The 18,870-nt window shown below is 38.6% G+C and overlaps 2 protein-coding genes across 2 annotated transcripts; one reads left to right on the top strand and one right to left on the bottom strand.

Annotated features, from left to right (window-relative positions):
• Positions 1-1,536: 1,536 nt before the first annotated feature.
• Positions 1,537-13,023, top strand: LOC122018637 (microtubule-associated protein 70-1-like). Its single transcript, XM_042576015.1, has 12 exons — positions 1,537-2,043; positions 2,137-2,222; positions 3,577-3,642; positions 3,732-3,902; positions 4,471-4,641; positions 4,730-4,885; positions 5,007-5,153; positions 5,308-5,379; positions 5,493-6,011; positions 6,087-6,280; positions 12,105-12,201; positions 12,790-13,023. The coding sequence occupies exons 1-11, from the start codon at positions 1,797-1,799 to the stop codon at positions 12,139-12,141; spliced, it is 1,866 nt and encodes a 621-aa protein (XP_042431949.1). The 5' UTR covers positions 1,537-1,796; the 3' UTR covers positions 12,142-12,201; positions 12,790-13,023.
• Positions 13,024-13,049: 26 nt separating this feature from the next.
• On the bottom strand, positions 13,050-16,176 carry LOC122019548 (PHD finger protein MALE MEIOCYTE DEATH 1-like). Its single transcript, XM_042577005.1, has 3 exons — positions 15,882-16,176; positions 15,328-15,571; positions 13,050-15,240 (listed from the first exon to the last, which is right to left on the bottom strand). The coding sequence occupies exons 1-3, from the start codon at positions 16,174-16,176 to the stop codon at positions 13,770-13,772; spliced, it is 2,010 nt and encodes a 669-aa protein (XP_042432939.1). The 3' UTR covers positions 13,050-13,769.
• Between the last annotated feature and the right edge of the window lie 2,694 nt (positions 16,177-18,870).

The following is an 18,870-nucleotide window of genomic DNA, read 5'->3' as shown; positions in this document are numbered from 1 at the left end:
TAATTTTTTTATTTGGGTTGTATAATAATTTTTTTTTGTCCGGACCTAAAAAATATCCGTTTTAGTAATGTTACCTTTAAAGTAGGTGTCATGTTTAGATAAATATATTGGTATTATTCTAAAAAAAAATATTGGATGCCTCAAGATAAACCACTTTCATATATTTCAATACTGAGATAAAAGAATAAATTATATTTAAGATGTTAATAATCTTCAACATAAAATCTAAGTGTTAGAATTGCTTCTCAAAATCAGTTTTCTCCCTTCGACTCTTCTTCTCTTAGTTTATTTTTTTCTCTCACGATTCGCTTGATTCTGATTGACCTAAGTAATTTCCTTTGTAATTTGAAATAGAATTATAAATTGAGTATTATTTGATAATCATGATGTACCAGTGACCTTTGTACATTATCTGCGCCACCTCTCCCACTTGCCCACTCATCTAGTCAAGTCTCCCATCGAGATCAACTTAGGTCAAACTATGGTGGCGTGTCACCGCCTTGTCTACTGGCTTGTTCTGATCTTAGTTTTATGCTCGGTTAGCTTGATTTGAGCTCGACCTTGAGTCTCAGGTTGAGCTCGACCATGAATCAGATTGACCCAACTTTGCTTGGCTAAGTCATAGGCCTGCCACGTGACCTCTGCTATCAGAATTGGTTCTAAGAGCATCCACAACGTTAATGTGTTATAATATTCACCACTTCATCAAAAGATATGAGGCTCATTGCCACATATTCATTATAACAACATATATTTTTCACTCACATCTCTTTTAACATTAATATGGATTTCACCATCCACTTATTCATCTCTTTTATTAGTTTTTTTAAATAATATTAATTTTTTTATAATTTTAAAAAGAAAAAGAAAATATTAAAAATTAGGGGAGAGAGCCTCTCTCTTGTGATGTTAAATGGGTGTTATAACCATACTCGCTCAGAATGTTGTGATTTACCTCCCTCGTGATGGCCTTGGGTCGGGTGCGGCGGGGGTACTGGGGGCAAGTGATTTCGCCTTTTACCACATAAATGGGTGTTATAAGATTCATTTAATACCCTATTGTAGATGCTATAAGAGAATAAAAGTTGTAATTTAAAATAGGAAAGAAAGACTGAAGTGAGATAAGATGAGAGGCAGGCTCAGGAGAAGAGCTTTGTTTTTTAAAAATGAAAGTGGACGACTTTTCTACGGGATAAATCTAGAGTAATTTATGCACAATCACTAACATTTTTTTTTTTTACAATGAGTAACGAGTGGGTAGTTATGTTATCACGAGAACCAGCAGTTACTCTGTGGTTTTACATTCACCGCGATTCTCTGTGTGACTGTTTTATAATTAGATATTTATGGGACAGATCTGTTGTCTATGATCCATGATCAATTTATGAGTTTGCACTATTTGCCCTATCGAAATGAATTGCAAATTGTATGTTTTATCGTTGCAGTTTTTATTCTCTGGTTCAAATATTTGTAAAAGGAATTTTTTTTTTATTTTTATTTTTGTATATGGTAATTGGTAGCTTAGCATAATAGTGGCGTTCTCCTGTTGCTTTCACTGTGTCCTAGTTAATACACCCCCAAATCCCGCATTGCTTCGGGACGGGGGCGATTGGAGGAAGAGGCATAGATAGGGTTCCTTTCGCAGGCAATCGAAGCTCTCGGAAGATCTCTCGGCGGAGGAGGTGGCGGAGGGAGAGCGCTAGTTCCGTGAATCGGCGTTGAGATCACATGCCCGTTTTTTTTCTTTGTTCTTTTTGAACTGGGCTCCTGGTAAATGTGAGACAATCAGATCCAGGATGTCAGGTCGGTACGACGACTCTGGGGAGAGGATCTATGTGGGCAGCGTCGGGGCTAATGCTCCGCCGCAGTCGGCGGCGGTTCTGACGGCGTCCGCCTCATTCAAGGGTGAAGGGAGGGCGGCGTCTGCTTTGAGGCGAAGGGCCTCAATGAAGCCTAACTTGGACGTGGAGGAGTTCATTAATCTTCTCCATGGCTCAGATCCGGTGAAGGTCGAACTCAATAGGCTCGAGAACGAATTGAGAGGTGGAATGCAGTTTTTTATTTTTGCGTGTTTCTCATTATTTTAATTTGTTTGGAGTTTGTGTAAGCTGGTTTCTTGTGTCTGGGGGTTTACAGACAAAGATCGAGAATTGTCTGAAGCACTGGCAGAGATCAAAGCTCTAAGGTTGTCTGAACGTGCTAGAGAGAAGGCAGTGGAAGAGGTCAGTAGGCTGATTAATTTCCTGCTCTGTCATTGGTTTGTTGCTTATGTTCTTTCCCTGTTTTCTTGGAATCATTTTCTAGAATTTTTTTTATAAATTCATTCCTTATTATTGTCATAAAATAGATAAGAAAAACAGCTAATTTTTTGTTCTCAACTATAATGTGAATCTAGTTTTGCATGAAAGCTATCTGTTTCATTTACTTTCATGGGAAACGGTGCGGATGAGAAGGAGTAAATAGAAAAATAACTGATGGATGCCTTTTTTGGATATTTACTTAGACGGAAACCTTTAGGCGAAACAACACTGCTAAAGTCTCCAGCTTTTTCTTAGCTCAATTTTCATCCAAATGTAGGCATAAATTGGATGGAAAGTTCTTGCATTGTCGAATGACTATATTGTTCTTTCCTTTGGGAAAACTATACTATAATCTTTCTACAAATGTTTTTTCCTACTTAGCCACCAGCTACCATGCCAACAACTGCAATACTCTTGCTTCTTCAGCAATATCATACCTGTGACTGCCTTGTCCACAATTGCACATGTATTAGTGTCATTTTAAGTTCAAATCCTTCTAGTCTTCCTCTCAAATAAACAAAGAAATAAACAATAAAAACAATTCATACTCCAAACTAAACAACATGAACCTCGTCCATCCCTCATATCTTCTATCCTTCTCATTTGTATTCAAGGGTTTAGGTTGCAATCCCATTCTATCGAGATTCAAAAAGTTATTTTTCCCCTCTTTCTGATCCTCATGTTTTTACATGTCAGCTTGATAGTAAGTGCAGAGTGAATAACACGTTGAACAGAAATGTGCTTTATTATTATTATTATTATTATTATTTAATTTGCATTAGGTAGTGACTTTTCTATCAAATTTAGACTGGTGGATGAAATAGTTGTGTTAATTTCTTCTTTTACACCTTGTACGTCTTGGTTATCTTTGTCAATATGTTTTTTAGTTGGAAATCTACAAGAACTAAATCATTTCTGCCTTTAGTAAAAAAATTAATGAAGGTTCTTGGAGATTCTAAATATGGCATACTAATTTTGATTTTGTTAAAGATAATGTGATTGGATCTTATTACTTCAGGTTTACATTCATGGATAAAATTTTTATAGTGATGGAAATGCGTTAAAATTGGTTTTACTAAAAAAATTTATAACCTTGACTTCTATTAATTTAATTGTGCATAACTTTGCCTTTGCATATTATCAGAGAATTCATTTTCCCTCCAAGTTGTTGCATTTCTTTCTCTTTTTTCCTTTATGTTCTCATCTTTATACAATTAAATATAAGATTATGATGATATCAATAGGATGCATTCTGATTTCCTTTCTCAACTGTCAGCTAACAGATGAATTGATCAAGATGGATGAAAAGCTCAAGCTAACTGAATCACTTCTAGAAAACAGAGTACTTGCAGAATTCCTAATATTCTTTTCCCTCTTATTTTCATATATGATTCTATAATGAAGAAGTGTTAATGAGAAGTAACCATGCAGAATCTTGAAATTAAGAAGATAAATGATGAAAAGAGATCAGCCTTGGCCGCCCAGTTTGCAGCTGAGGCAACACTTAGAAGGGTCCATGCAGCTGAAAAAGATGATGATATGCCTCCTATTGAAGCTATTCTTGCACCCCTTGAGGCAGAGTTGAAGTTAGCACGGCAGGAGGTATTCCTTTGAAATCTTGCTCATGCACAATTTCATTTTGTCAATTTCTTGGACATGTCGCCCTAAAATCTAAAAAGAATGACAAGCCATTATCAGTAAATAACCTCCACTTTGTCTCAAGTTTATAAACAACTCGAATGTTTTAAAATCTGTTGTGAGCTATTTCCTTTTTTGCTTCATTTATGCACTGATAATTCTCTATGCAATTTGAGTGACTGTTGGCTATCCTTTTTTGCATGAACTAATTGCATTTATTATTGTAACATCCATCTCCTAACTTTTGCCCTGAACCAAATTTGTTAATGGTATCAAGTCTTATCAGTTGGATTTCTGTAACTGTTAGAGCTTGGCTTTAGTGTGCTCTGTAAGCTTAGATATTTTGTAAGTTGTTGCCATATCTATCACTTTTGTTAAGGGTTAATACTTCTGCTAGTTGATAGCACCTATTCTGTTCAAATATAAACCTTGGGCTTCCTCATGGATTGGCAGAAAGAGTCTAGAAAGAGCGGAAACTGTATGATATATTCCCTCTTTATTATTCCTATCCAATTGTTTTTCTCTTTTGCAGATTGCAAAGTTACAGGATGACAACAGGGCATTAGATCGACTCACCAAATCAAAGGAAGCTGCATTATTGGAAGCAGAAAGGACTGTACAAATTGCTTTAGCAAAAGCTGCCATGGTAGATGACCTACAAAACAAGAATCAAGAGTTAATGAAACAGATTGAGATTTGTCAGGTATTCATTTATGAAACAATCTTTGGGCCAAAATTCTTTTGGCCCTACTTCTATTAAAAATTAATTATGCACTCATTTTATTCTTCAGGAGGAGAACAAGATCATGGATAAAATGCATCGACAGAAGGTTGCAGAGGTTGAAAAGCTTGGCCAAACAGTGCGAGAACTAGAGGAGGCTGTTCTTGCTGGTGGTGCAGCGGCAAATGCTGTTAGAGATTACCAACGGAAAGTTCAGGAAATGAGTGTAATACATCTAGCTTTACCACAATCAATATGACGATGCTCCTAAAAGTTGTCAGCTCTTTTAACTCATTATAGCATAGTTGGAACTCTCCCCCTCATCATTCTGTTATTTGTTTATTCAGGAAGAGATGAAAACACTTGACCGAGAACTCTCTCGAGCCAAGGTTTCGGCTAACAGGGTTGCTGTGGTAGTGGCAAATGACTGGAAAGATGCTAGTGACAAAGTAATGCCTGTTAAACAATGGCTTGAGGAACGTAGATTCATGCAGGTTAGATTTAGCTGTTCCTTGATTTTGTTCAAGTTCAGATGTTATGTTTGGAGATATTTCTTCTTTTCAAGACTATACTAGGCTTTTCGAAGATTCCATTTACATGCCCATCTTTCCATATTTATTATAAATATTGCCACAAACATTTTTACAGGGTGAAATGCAGCAACTTCGGGATAAGCTTTCTATAGCAGAAAGGACTGCAAGATCTGAAGCTCAATTGAAAGTACAACGCCTAGCTTTGGATGTCTAAGATTTGACATTTTAAATTTACATGTTATGTTTTAAACTTTTTCGTTAGTGACAATCTATGTGACTGAAAACCTTTTGGTGTTTCAGGAGAAGTTCCAATTGAGGCTTAAGGTTCTGGAAGAGGGATTGAGAATGCCAGGTAGTGGTATAATCCGTGCTTGTGTAGAGGGAAAGAGTGTAGGTAATGGTCCTTTACGTCGCCAGTCCCTTGGTGGAGCTGAGAATAATTCTAAGAGCATTAATGGCTTCCTATCTAAGAGACCATCTTTTCAGATGAGATCTTCTGTTTCTAGTACGATGGTATTGAAACATGCCAAAGGGGCATCAAAGTCATTTGATGGTGGGACAAGAACACTGGTTCCTAAAGTCATTGGGAATGGTACAGGTGTGTCACTAAATAGATCTCCTGATGTAACCAGTGATAATCTCTTACCTAATAGGTGGAAGGAAACCCCATCTGAGAAAACCTGTGAGTTTCCTATTGTTGAGTCAGAAGATTGTGTCTCTGGACTATTGTATGACATGTTGCAGAAGGAGGTAGTTACATTAAGGAAGGCATGCCACGAGAAGGACCAAAGCTTACAGGACAAGGATGATGCAATTGAGGTAAATGGCCTGTCATAACAAGTTCCTGCTCTAAAGTCATCCAATTTCTTGCTGATCCTTCAACTTCCAAATCAGATGCTGGCCAAGAAAGTTGATACGCTGACTAAAGCAATGGAAGTGGAGGCAAAAAAGATGAGAAGGGAAGTTGCTGCAATGGAGAAAGAGGTGGCTGCTATGCGGGTGGAGAAAGAACAAGATAGCAAGTCAAAACGACTCAGTGTTAGTGGTTCCAAGGGTCCATCTACTAGCTCTCAAATGCTGTCTGGAAGGTACAATTGTTTGGGGTTTTTATGTGTGATATTTGATGATCCGTTTTCTAAGGTCTGCATTCTAATCTTGCTCTTCATGTTATTGTTGTGGCTTTGTGATATCATTGAAAATTGATGCCTCAATAAATATACAGTTTTAGTATAATTAAGATGTATGATAAATGATGAAAAATCAGTACTGATATATTAAGAAATGCTAAATATGATTTTATACTAATTATAAAGGGATTAAATTCATAAGTCATATCGTGAAACTTTAGGAAAAGGCAATTGGGACTGATTAAGAGATATAATAACAAATTATGATAATCAATGTACTTTTATGCCTCTGATATCAATGATAACTAGCAACCTCAAGAAAAGAAAATACTCCACCATTAACTCAAAAATCACTTGATTAATGCAAATTACTAATACCAATCAATGAGGTGGGACTGGTCCAATAAGCATGAACCCTGCACTCTTCCATCCTCACTCAATAGATAATGATATCCGCATGTACTCCTACATGTGTATTGACTATTGAAAGTAGTCCCTGTGTCTAATACATCAGACTCACCCGTGGCGAATGCATGGTCAAAGTAGAAAGATTGGTATAAGTGCTAAATGGTTTGAGATCATCCACAATAAAATATCTGCCGTATAATCCAGATTCACAATAAAGTCATCCAATTATGAGGATATGCTTAGGTTTATCATGTTCTAACCTTTGTAGCCTTCTAGTCCACATCAATTAACAACAAAAATAAAATTGCATGACACATCTAAAGTACAACATCTACATATTAAACATAAATATATCTAATATGATGTACATTTTCAATGCAAATAAACATAGTCCAAGAGGAACTATATGAACAATAACCAAACAGGCGAGCAAATAAGGTAATATAGAAACTTCCCATCAAATTAGGTATCTCGGTCTAGATACTCCTTTATTGTGAGTTTTCCAATTCAACGGGGGGGAAACAACTTACCTTCACTGAGGTTTACTGAAATTACTAGAAGTAAGCTACTGCAGTTGGATGAAGGCATTTCCTTTCGCTAAGATTAATACTCAATCACTTGGGTGCTGCTCTAGCAGAGAAACAGTGAAAACACCATGTTATAACAATGCTATATGCATGAATTTCATACTTATTGCAACGAGGGACTTATATGAAAAGGAACACAATCTCACCTATTTGAATATGAATTCATGGTTGCAGAAGTAGCATCAACTTGCAGCTATAAAGGGAAAGGTTCAATTTTTCTCAGTGAGGGAAAGATGAGGCTGCATGACTATTGGTAGCAGTAGACAGCAAACAACAGCGAGAACCTTGGCTACAGGGGCAACAAAGGCCAACCGGTGGATCTCAAGCAATGGTTGGCTTTTAAGAAGAAAGAGGAGCAATTGGCATTTGAGGGGATTCCCACACCTAGGTGAATCGGAAGCAACAGAAGCTTAATCCGTAACCAGCAGTAGTGGCATGATCTGGGGCTTTTGCACGAGGTTGAGAAGTTCAGGAGAGAATCAATGAAGCTGCCTTGGGTAAGGGGAGGAGAGGAGCTCTCTCTAGTGAATTCACAAGGAGCGCATAGCATCGAAATGGCTTTGAGAGAAGGAAGAAGAGTTACCTGTTCTGCTCTCACTGAACGGGAGAACAGGAAGGAGTTATGTGCTTCTCACTATATTAGGGAGAGGAGGAATAATCAGAGCATTTAAAAGTCCTAAATCCTAATCCAAATAAACCTAGTGAATTGAACCAGTCAACACAAATATTTTTGACCAGTTTAATTTGGTCCAAAATTAGTTCAACCCTGAAACCCCTTTTTAAAGCCGTTATGAGCCCAAAGAGAAATTAAATTGACCCACACATTAGATTGCCTTTAATCAAGCTTTCTAACCCCACTTTATCCTGAAAATTGGACAAAGAATATTTATATTAGCATTTAAACTACTTCGCTCAGTCGTAAAATCCTTATTTTAATTCCTTTAGCTTCTAATAATTCCTAATATATTTATTTAAATCTTATTTAGGTTTTTGAAATATAACAAAATGTCTCAATGATACATTTGACAAAATAAGGATATACTTTCATGGAATACTTAGGTGTTTTGAATTATTGTCACTGTCTCATACATTAAACATTTTTTTTTTGTATATTTTCACTTTATTTATTTTACTATGAATTTTGATTTCATCAATTCTACTAATTTGATACAGCTGATACGTAGGGTTTTTGATTGATTATGCTGAAACTAATACCTATTATGTCAACTATGTACACAATAATACAACAACCTTTGCTTGTATTTTTACCACATTCTACTGTTTATTTGATGGATCACTTCTAGATGGCCTCTTGTACCATCCTCTGCTTATCATGGTACATGGGTGGTGAAGATGCTTCACATCACTTGCAGCAACAATCTGGTCTCATGAAAAATAAGATGATGAACTATATTCATTGGTTTAGACAAATTTGGTGATGTCTATGCCTAACACTGCATTCAACTTTTCTTTTTTCCTTGCGTTGACCTTTTAACTTATGAAAACCTTCATTAGCAAATGCAATATTTGTATGATTAAAGATCCTATTCCTCAATGGTGCCTTTGGTTTGCCAATTGAAATAGACAAGGATGGCTCATTGTTCCACTCTCCTAGTTTTGCTGGCTCATTGAACATGTTTAGCCTCACAATTTGATTGACTTGTTGAACTCGCTTGTCCTGCCTTGCTCAACAAGTCTAACCAATCCAACCAATCCAATCGATCTGCTTGCATGGTTCATCTGATCCATCTAGCATGATTGGTCCTCATGCTCCATCTGACCAGCTTGTCATTATCTGCCTGATCTGCTTGCCCAAGTGTCTTGGCCCATGGAATATTATAATTGCTATTCCCATGGAATTTTGATTCCTCATTAGGAATAGCTATTCTAATCATAATTCCATGGGAATTGATATTCTCACTTCATATTGCAATCAAACATACAAATACTTATTTTATGGGAGTTTATAGGGAATATAATAGCTATTCTTATGAACCAAACACTTCTTACTACTGGACAAACTTTACTTTTTGTGTAGAATAAATCGGGACATTCTTATAATGAATACTTATAAGTGATCTTTGGAACACATGAAAATAGTATATTAAGGCATGCTTTTGTTGACTTTAGAATGTGGGCTATTTTATCTCTTAGTTTTGGACTTTTGTGTTGTAAATGTTCATGAATGAGCAAGCTAAACATTCAACATGATAAGAGTTTGTTGTGTTCGTTTAACATTTAAAATTAAATAAATAAATAAGCTTGAACGCTAGTGAGCTTGCCTCGTTTGAACAAAGCAATTTATGAATGGACATGTTTATAACTTGTACAGAGCTCAACTTTGGCTTTTTTAGTTTTAGATTCAAATATATACAGAAATACATATTTTACAAATTCAATACTTTTATATTGTTTATACTATGTCAAAAAGGAGCATAATGTTTTAACTAAATTATAAATAAAATAATGTTTCTTGTTAAGCTCAATAAAAAGCTTGAGTTGAGGGTTTAATAAATGAGCCTAAACAAGCTTGGTAAGCATGAGCATAAAGCTCCTTTTTATTCATTTACATCCCTACTTAGATATGCTCAAAATATATATTCTGACAATTAGCAAATTAGTAAAGATGAGAATCGTAAGATGTATATGTGGAGTTATTAGACACAATACAATATGCTAAATTTTAAAATTTGAGTGTAGTTTCAATGAATGATAAAATAACATTTTACTAAAGGGCCCTCCCAAAAGATTCCTATTTACTTAAGGATGCACCACAAGTTAGAATCTACCAAAGAGCACATCTTATTCTCCAAATTCTCCCGTATTTTAACTAACAACACATTTTATATTTTAAGGCAACTTTTAAAATTATTTTGATGTCCTTTCAGTAGTTAAAGTCTATGATGCTACAAATTGATTCTTGAGAGCTTCATGAATCAAATGGGATTATGTTCATGAAAAGGGCTTAAGGTGGTTATGAATGTGGTTTAACCATAAGACATCATTGGATTTGTCATGCTCAAGGAATTGATTCATGTCCTTGTTGATTTGGACCAAGATCATCAACCTTTTTACCACTAAAAGACCATGAAGCCTTTTAGTTATCAAAATTAAAAAGGCAGGAGCATAAACTTTTGGGAGCACTATGAACAAAATGGTGATCTCATATTGTCATTTTGGCGATTGGAACACTACCAGTGTGTTTTAACAAAACACCTTGATGACTCTCTTGACCACCTTGTAGTGGTCATAATGGTAATACAAGGCCATCATTGCACTCATAATGCTCCCATGAGTCTATTAATTCCTTCTATTTGAATCACTAAAAGATCTCAAGATGACCATCAAAGTGTTTTGACAAAAATGCCTTGATGACCTTTTCTTGGTTAAGGTGGCAAAATAGGACAATTTGATTAGTCAGGCTCACAGGAATTGACCATTTGAAGGTCATCAAGATGGCCATCAAGGTGTGTTAATTAAAACACTTCACTGTATAAAAATAGCAAAATAAGACCACCAGATTCTTCTTGATCTCAGGAATCAAGTTATGCCCTTGTTGATTTTGACTACTGAAAGGTTATCGAAAATTTTTGCCTACTAAAGGGTCATGAGGTGTGTCGTTTGGTAAATTCTAACTTGTGGTTTACTCTGGTAAATATGAAACCTCAGATGTGTGGTCTGGTAACATGCCGCTGATAAAATGAGAGAAATTAGGTTGAGATTGCATTTTATATTTAGAAGAGTCGAATCCATGAAAGTAGGAGTTAGGAGTATTGGGAATCCAAAGAAACATCAATTAATTAATTATTGATTTGATTATTACTAATGGCTCAACCTATGCAATGTAAAGCTGGGTGAAACATGGCTTCATGATGATATGATCTAACAAGGCTTTGGTGTTTTTTATCAGGCATAATTTTAATAAAAGTTGGCAATTACTTCTTTTGTAGGTTTTATAGGCTCTGATCATGAATATAATCTTAGAAAATGTATAGATTGTGTATAAAATTCTTACTGCAACAAATCGATTGAATTTGGAAACGTTTGCAGATTGGCCATTTCTGGTGCTTGGGGTGATTCTTTACCATTCTTGGGGCATGGAGTAGGAGGACTAAGCCACATAAAAAAACTTCATAGTTTTTCACTATTTAATTTTTCATTAAATGGATAATACTTATTCCTAGTACGAACATTTGTTTAAAGTAAATTCAAATTATGTTTTCCTTCTTAGAAAATGTATGTTGGATGATTAATTTGCTTTTGATTCTGTTTAAGATGCAGTCAGATCTTTTCTTCCTTTTCACTTGTATGGCACCCTTTGATATGACACAAATGTAGCATGTGGTTGGTTCATTTAATTTGCCTTTTGATTTGACCTTATCAAATGTCAATGATGCCAAATCTGTGCAGCCAATCTCAAATAATTGGGGCTGACATGGTTTGATGATGATTATGAATTATGTCAACTAGCCGTATGAGATAGTTTTCTCAGGATATGGAAGGCTTATTTGCAAATTATCACTAAGTGAATTCTTAAGTGTCTTTTTTATTCTTTATGGCTTCTAATGACAATGGTCATACTGGGTTTAAATGTCGCAAGGATTTTTCTTAAGCATGTTGTTTTATTTAAACTCTTCTGCTTTTGTTGTACACAGTATTAACATTTGAATATAAACAACATTTGCATACTAGTGTAATGAACTAGATTTGTATTACTTTGAATTCAAAATTAAGGTAATGTATGTATAACTATGTTGTATTTTTGGCTTACGGCTATGTTCCAATTTCAGGACTGGTCCACGAAGTGGATTGATTCGCAACCGTTGACAACAAAATACAAGGTCTAAAAGTATCTAAGAGATTCTGCATTAGGCTACTTCTTCTGCGGTATACTTCCCTTCTTATTTTCTTATATTTTTAGACTGAACCTGGCACTATCCAACCTTGCACCAGCGTTAGGTAGTTGCACCTGATTTCAACTGTAGTTAGCCACTGCAAGTGATGCTTGGGTTTGCCTTTTGCTAACTCCATGACCTGCTGTTTTGGTGGGACAATATGCCTTGTTTGTATAGCCCGGTGCATCCTAGTCATTTTGCAAGATGCCAAAGTATCACAATCTCTTTTGCTTTTCACTTATTTTCCAGGAATGTCAACTTAGTATATATTTGGCATTTTGCAAGATGCCAAAGCATCGTAGTCTCTTTTGATTTTTTACTTCTTTTCCAGACATGTTAAGTTGGTATAATTCTGGATTTGTGTGTTTTTGTTGATTGGTTTTAAATTTGTATCGAACTCCCTACTTGTTTAGATATGTTTTACTCGGGCCTTGAACAAATTCATGTGATTGTATTTCCTTTCGTTTCATAAGGCGCGACTCTTGATGAGAAGTTCGTGAGTTTTAGTGTTCAACTTTGACCATTTAATTAGTGTTACATTAGTCAAACAAAATTTCACGCAGCTATGCTTTTCTTGCAGAGCCAATGAAGATGTAACCCAAGAGCCAACATTGATCGAAAACATTTGGGAGCTGGGAAGGCTAGTAATATGTTGTAAAAAATAGTGGTACAAAAAGCTGGAGCAGGTGATTAAACATCTTCCTGTACAACGATCACTTGCTCAAATGTAAAATTTGTTTGCTCTATAAGGTGTCTCAAATATTTTAAGGATTTTATCTATCCAGGTTATTAACACGAGCTTGATTTTTCTTTACTTCAAGTATCAGAAAGTCTAAAATTCATTTACCTATCGACTGGAGATGTAGGCTTGAAACGCTGTGATGTTGGATTCGAAACGGGAAGATATGGGAATGAATGTTTTGTCTCACTCAACTCCATCAATGAGACTTTCTTTCCTCTTATGGTTCTGGAGCCATGGACGATCATGATGACAGAAACTTGTACGTGTGTTATCCCTGCTCTGTGCGTCGGAGGAGGATTGGAAGCAAGAGAGCTACAGGCAGATCGTTCAAATCCTCCTAATTCAATGAATCCATTTTACGTCCAGCTAAGTAACTCCACCAAAACAGTTGTTTCTTCTTCTTCTGATGCCTTTCAGTTAACCATAATCCGACACCATGAACTTGCATTGATCCTAATTCATCAAGTCAATCAGCCCCAAAGGCTGAAACCTTGCTCTTCATCCAAAATGGTATTACAGAATCCATGACGAATTCATTTACACCAAGGACAATGCAATCTCATATATCTTTTGTTTTTACTCTTACAATGGCTCATGGAATGCTCCAATGTGCCGCCGGTTCCGACATGCTTTCAGCAGCTAAGAAAATGAACAAATGAATGAATAGCAGCAATCGACACTTGCTAGAAGCAGAACAGAGCCATGGCTTCCAGCTCAAAAAGGCAGAAGAGCCGTGTCTTTGGACCCATCCGCGGTGATTTCTTGATCCGTCTTCTCCCTGGCAGCGGGAAGATACCGTCGCGGCAGCCGGAGCTTTCTTACTCCATCATGTCCCCGGCCGCCACCGCTGACCTTCGGCACCTGGCGCAGTAGAAGATGGGCGGCACCGGCTGCCCGTCCGGGATGCCTGCGCAGCGCGTGTGGTGCCACACATCGCAGGCGTCGCAGGCCACCATGCGCTCGCCGTCGTCGTCGCGCGCCCCGCAGGCGCAGCCAACCGACCACGTGTCGGGGCCACCCTCGTACATAAGATCGCAGTTCATGTCGGCCCCCTCCCCGCGCACCCAGATCTTCGACCCCGACTCCGCGCCGCCCAAGAGCACCGCTTCCCACGGCTCCCCCTCCACCCCCTTCATTTCCTCCGCCGTGAACCCCTCCAGAGCACAGTACGTGTCCCTTAGCGCCGTCTCCGCCTCCTCCATAAGCTCCCCCACCGACGCCGTCGCCTCCATTACCACCACTTCCGGCGGCGCCAGAAGCCGTGTAAGCTCCTGCAGCTCCTCCGGGTTCGGCATCCACATCACCAAAAACCGAAGCCGGTCGTCTACGTCGTCCTGCAGTTCCCACTCCTTCACCCAGTGCTTGGCGTGCATCACTATCCCGCCCGCCTCTGGCTGCGCAGCCAACAGCCCCCGGCACAATGCCGCAAGGTCCCTTTCCACCTGCCGGGCACTGTGCCATGTAGGCCTTGCCACTTCAACTACTTCCTGCTCCTGCTCCGGCCCAGGCTCCGGCTCCGGCTCCGGCTCCGTTGCCACAACTGTAGATGGCATCTCCTCCAAACTGAACTCGAGAACCCTTGTGGCCGGATTGGAAACGCGGCGCACAATGTGGCCACCAACGATGCAATCGCCGAGGGACTTCAAAACGAAGTCGAGGAGACCAGTGTCGCCGATGGTTAACCGCGCGGCTTCCCGGACCTCTTGCCGCGTCATTCTCCTCCCGTGCTTCTTGAGAGCATCCACCACCACCTGAGCAGAAGTATGGAGACGCCGAACGGGCCACCTGCTCTGCAGCTCCGCCGCGACCCTCGCGAAGTCGCGGCACCCCTTCCTTCCAGTCTTTTTGGTCGACCTCCTCGATGACGAGGCGGGCAGGAGCAGGGGCGAGGGCGTGGGAGGGAGCGGGAGTGGTGGGGGCAGCGTTTTGAGGGCTGGCGGTGTCTGTTGAGGCGGCCGGCGCTTCAGATCGAGGAGGAAGCGGAGGAGGTCGCGGACGGTGACAAGCGGCGGAGTGTGGCGATCAGGCAGGCACATATTCCGGTAGGCGAAAACGATGCGTCGAAGCTCTCGATTTTGAGCGCCGTCGGCGACGTTCTTGATGAGGTCATCGAGGTCGAGGGACGCGAGAAAGCGAATGGCGCGGTCGTAGGCCTCCTGTGTGACGCCATAACTTCCCCGCAAGAATCGATAGCCCCAGCGAGCGAACCAAGGCGCACCATGGGACAAGCTGAGCAGGAGGCGAAGGTCGATGGATCCCTTCCGCGACACGTCCTCCAACGACACAGCCCTGGCAAGAATTCGATCCACATACTAAGAAAAATGGCAAATTTGCTAGGTCCAATGGAACAGACTGACGTCCTGCTCAACAACTCACCGGATTCGGAGGGCGGTGCATAGGCGATCGAAGAGGTCCATAATGCGACTGCCGGAGATGAACTTGGAGCCGCCCTCACGGCCGTTAAGGAAGATGAGGTGGCCGAAACCATTGCAGTGGAGGAGGGCGTGAAAGAGGTGGTTGTGAAGGAAGAAGGCGTCGGAGCGCAGGGGTTTGTCCCAGTCGTTATCGGACGGGATGATCAAATGGTAACGCCGCTTCGACACCAAATGGTGGCTCCATCCTGCGATGCCAAACGAAGAATGATCACCGTCGCGTCAAAAACCAACAAGAATCAGAGCCAAATGGAACTTCACAGAAATTCCCAATCCAAGCAATCGAGATGGAAAAAAAAGCCGACCTTTCTTCGAAATGTGCAAATTAATCTGGAAAACCTAAATCACGGATCGAAAGAGTCGTCATTCGAAGACGATCGAGAGAAATTGGGGATAGACTGCCTAAAAATTTCTCAATTTGGAATCGAACAGATAAAGCAAGATCGAAAACCCTAAACAAACCCAAATGGCAATACGAGAGAGAGAGAGAGAGATTACCGCTGCAGCGGCAGTAGTCGCAGAAGGGGGTGGCGGAATGGTAGGCGCTCTCTTCGACGGTGTAGAGCGGCACCACCGCGCCGCACCGCTCGTCCACCAGAAGCGTGCACCAGGTCGGCATCCCCGCCGTCGTCCGCTCCTCCACGTCCGCGCATTCGCGGAGGAAATGCCGGATGTTATCGCGGAACGCCTCGTAGAAATTCGCCGGGCACCCTGGGTCGAGGAAGGTCCGCAGCCCATAAACCTTTGATCTCGCTTTTCTCTTCCCCGCCGGATTCCCCTTCAACGTCAGCATCGGCCCCTCCGCCCTAGCCTCCGGAGCGGCACTATTTAGTCCTCTCCTTGCTTTGGCGTCTCGCCGGCCGTGGTATCTTCGAAGGCGCGCTTTCTTTCGTAATTACCTAAATGCCCAGATCTTAATGGTCACTCGACGCTAATCAGAATCGTTCGATAGGGTTAATGTTGGAAATTCGCCCTTGCTTCTATTGAGACCGGAGGATTATCGAGCGTCCTTTGAATTGTGAAATCGGACGGTGTTCATAGAATCCTGTTGTTCGATCAACTTCCGATCGCAGCCGTCCATATCAGCACTCTCGGGGAGGGAAGATAATGTTAGAGCTTAGGGCTAAAATCAAATGGGCATTCGGAATTATTAGAAAACAAATAATTTCAGTTAACGTGATTGAGTATCCTTGGATGATTGGATTGGGTGTCTAAGTAACAATCTAGATATTTTATCATGGTATCATAGTTTCAGGGATCAAATGATAATTTTAATTATTCTTATTGACTATTTTTGAGGATGATCGGATCGGTCCCATGGAACTTTCCTATTGATTATCAGAATAAATCAAAAAGCGCACGTGATGATCAACCTAGAAGACAGAAGTCTAGCATCCTTTGATTGTACTTTTCATTTAAAAAAAAAATTCCTACAAATATATCATAATTAGAGATTAAATTACGAATACTTAAATGACAACCTGAATATTCTATTATGATATCATAATTCTGGAGATGTATTTGAAATGATTAGAGCATCAGCAATGAGAAATTTATATTATGCGTTTTATATTATAAATTTTTTATTATAAAACTGTTTCCCACATTCTAGTGGGGTTTATATTTTTTTTTTATAAATTTATCTTAAAATTTTAGCACGAGATTTATAAAAAAAATACTAGAGTTAAAAACAGTGGGTTTTTTTTTTTAAAAAAAAGATATTGTGAGAGTAGAGAGAAGTTTTTAAAAGGACTATGATATGCTACTATTGGGATAGTTAAAAGAAATTAAAAGAATCATTTTTTTTACTTTTCTCATATCAAAAATATTTTTATTTTAATATTATTATTATTAATGGTAGCCAGAGTAGTGACTATTATACCAAAAAAAAAAAAAAAAAAAAAGAGCTCATGAATACAAATCTAACGAACTCCTATAGAAACTAATTTCACAATAATCCTCTTCCATTCCATTGTGACGATGAACCAAATTTAAATTATTAAAACGTACTTCTTCTTGTTCAACTTGTTCGCAAATCGATATTGCACACAACTAGTCATAGGGGCTGCTAAGTTTTAAACGAGCTAAGCCAAATTGCATACGCGAACATTGACAATGATGATGACATCAAAAACCCTTACAATGACATTGTAGATATCATAGATATGATTTCAAGGCTTACGAGTTGTGGTGAGCCACAGTGGCCTTTTTGAGTATTGGAACAATGACCGATTCTAGATAAAAATTTCAAAAGAAATTATACATTTAACCTTCTTATTGAAAAATCTTAGTTTAACTAGTCTAAGATGTGGCGAGGCAGCTTCAATTAGATCACTTATCTAAGTAAACCAAGTAGAATATGTTTTACCTTTCTTAACTTCCCAGACTAAGTTTTCTTAACATATTATCATCTCGTCCTATCCTAGTACTATATTGGATAAGAGTCAAATTGTCTTTTTCAGTCTAATTCTAATTATCCAAATAGATAGATTATATTTTTGAGATGTTAACTAATTTGATGTCTCCCCTAAATCCTATATTGTATGTCTTGTTTTTATATAATAAATTTCATTATTTTTTTTCTACTTGCTTTGACTTGTTAGGTAAGCTTTCATAACCTAAGCTTTGATTTGTTTCTTGTTTTAATTAATTAGTGAAATGAAAGTTTTATTTGTTAAGCTAGATTTGTATCTGAGTTCGGACTTGTTATATACAGCTCTTTGAGATCCAAATATTAAGTCAAGATTTTTAGATATTGTTGTAAAATTTTCTAGTAGTCCTTTAAAATTATTAATTTCATATTTCAATACAAAGTTCTCTTCTTTAAGTTTTGTAGCTTGAGTTGAGTCTTTATTTTGAACTTGTTTAGTTAAGAAGTTTAGGTTAACTGGTTCATTGCGCTCTTGATTTTTCTTAAAGAGCAATTTAACTTGATTTTCATATTTAGTTAATTTTCTATTTAAGCATAAAATTACTTTAAAGAATTTTGCATTTAAAATAGATGTTACCTCATTAGAACATTCGAAAATGAGTACAGATTCGTGACTTGATTTTTACTTGAACTCATCTTCTTAATCTGAGTTCCTTTATGGCTCAGGTCCAATTGTCATTAGTGTGAGGTAGCTTGCTTGCTTTCAATCTTCTATATCTGATTCTTCTGAGGAAAATTCATCCCAAGTGGCTTGAACTGCCTTCTTCTTCTTCGTCTTCTTGCACTTGTCTTCTTTTTGATTTGGACACTTCTGCTTGAAATGACCCTTCTTTTTACATCCGAAGCAGGTGATGTTTACCTTTGCATCGGTGGATGTTGACTTGATCATTTTTATAGATCATTCTTGGTGAAAATTTTCTTCTTTCAAGTGAACATTTTCCTTACCAAGTTCACTAGTTGCTCCTCTTCGCCTAATTTAAGTCAGATTCATCTTCTGACTCGGGCTTGGTTCGAATTCTTGTTTTCACCTCCTTTGTTGAACCTGCAAGAAAAGTT

The sequence above is a fragment of the Zingiber officinale genome, chromosome 9A, assembly GCF_018446385.1.
Source record: "Zingiber officinale cultivar Zhangliang chromosome 9A, Zo_v1.1, whole genome shotgun sequence".
Taxonomy (NCBI): domain Eukaryota; kingdom Viridiplantae; phylum Streptophyta; class Magnoliopsida; order Zingiberales; family Zingiberaceae; genus Zingiber; species Zingiber officinale.
The sequence above is the reverse complement of the archived record's forward strand: the minus strand, read 5'-3'. Positions and strand labels throughout refer to the sequence as shown.

Bases quoted from the DNA above. Each gene is read 5' to 3' on its own strand.
- LOC122018637 (XM_042576015.1), top strand. From the start codon at position 1,797: ATGTCAGGTCGGTACGACGACTCTGGGGAGAGGATCTATGTGGGCAGC. The intron at 3,643-3,731 runs GTACTTGCAGAA...GTAACCATGCAG, and splicing joins AATCACTTCTAGAAAACAGA to AATCTTGAAATTAAGAAGAT. The intron at 6,281-12,104 runs GTACAATTGTTT...TTCCAATTTCAG, and splicing joins TCTCAAATGCTGTCTGGAAG to GACTGGTCCACGAAGTGGAT.
- LOC122019548 (XM_042577005.1), bottom strand. From the start codon at position 16,176: ATGCTGACGTTGAAGGGGAATCCGGCGGGGAAGAGAAAAGCGAGATCA. The intron at 15,572-15,881 runs GTAATCTCTCTC...TTGGCATCGCAG, and splicing joins CGACTACTGCCGCTGCAGCG to GATGGAGCCACCATTTGGTG. The intron at 15,241-15,327 runs GTGAGTTGTTGA...AATTCTTGCCAG, and splicing joins TGCACCGCCCTCCGAATCCG to GGCTGTGTCGTTGGAGGACG.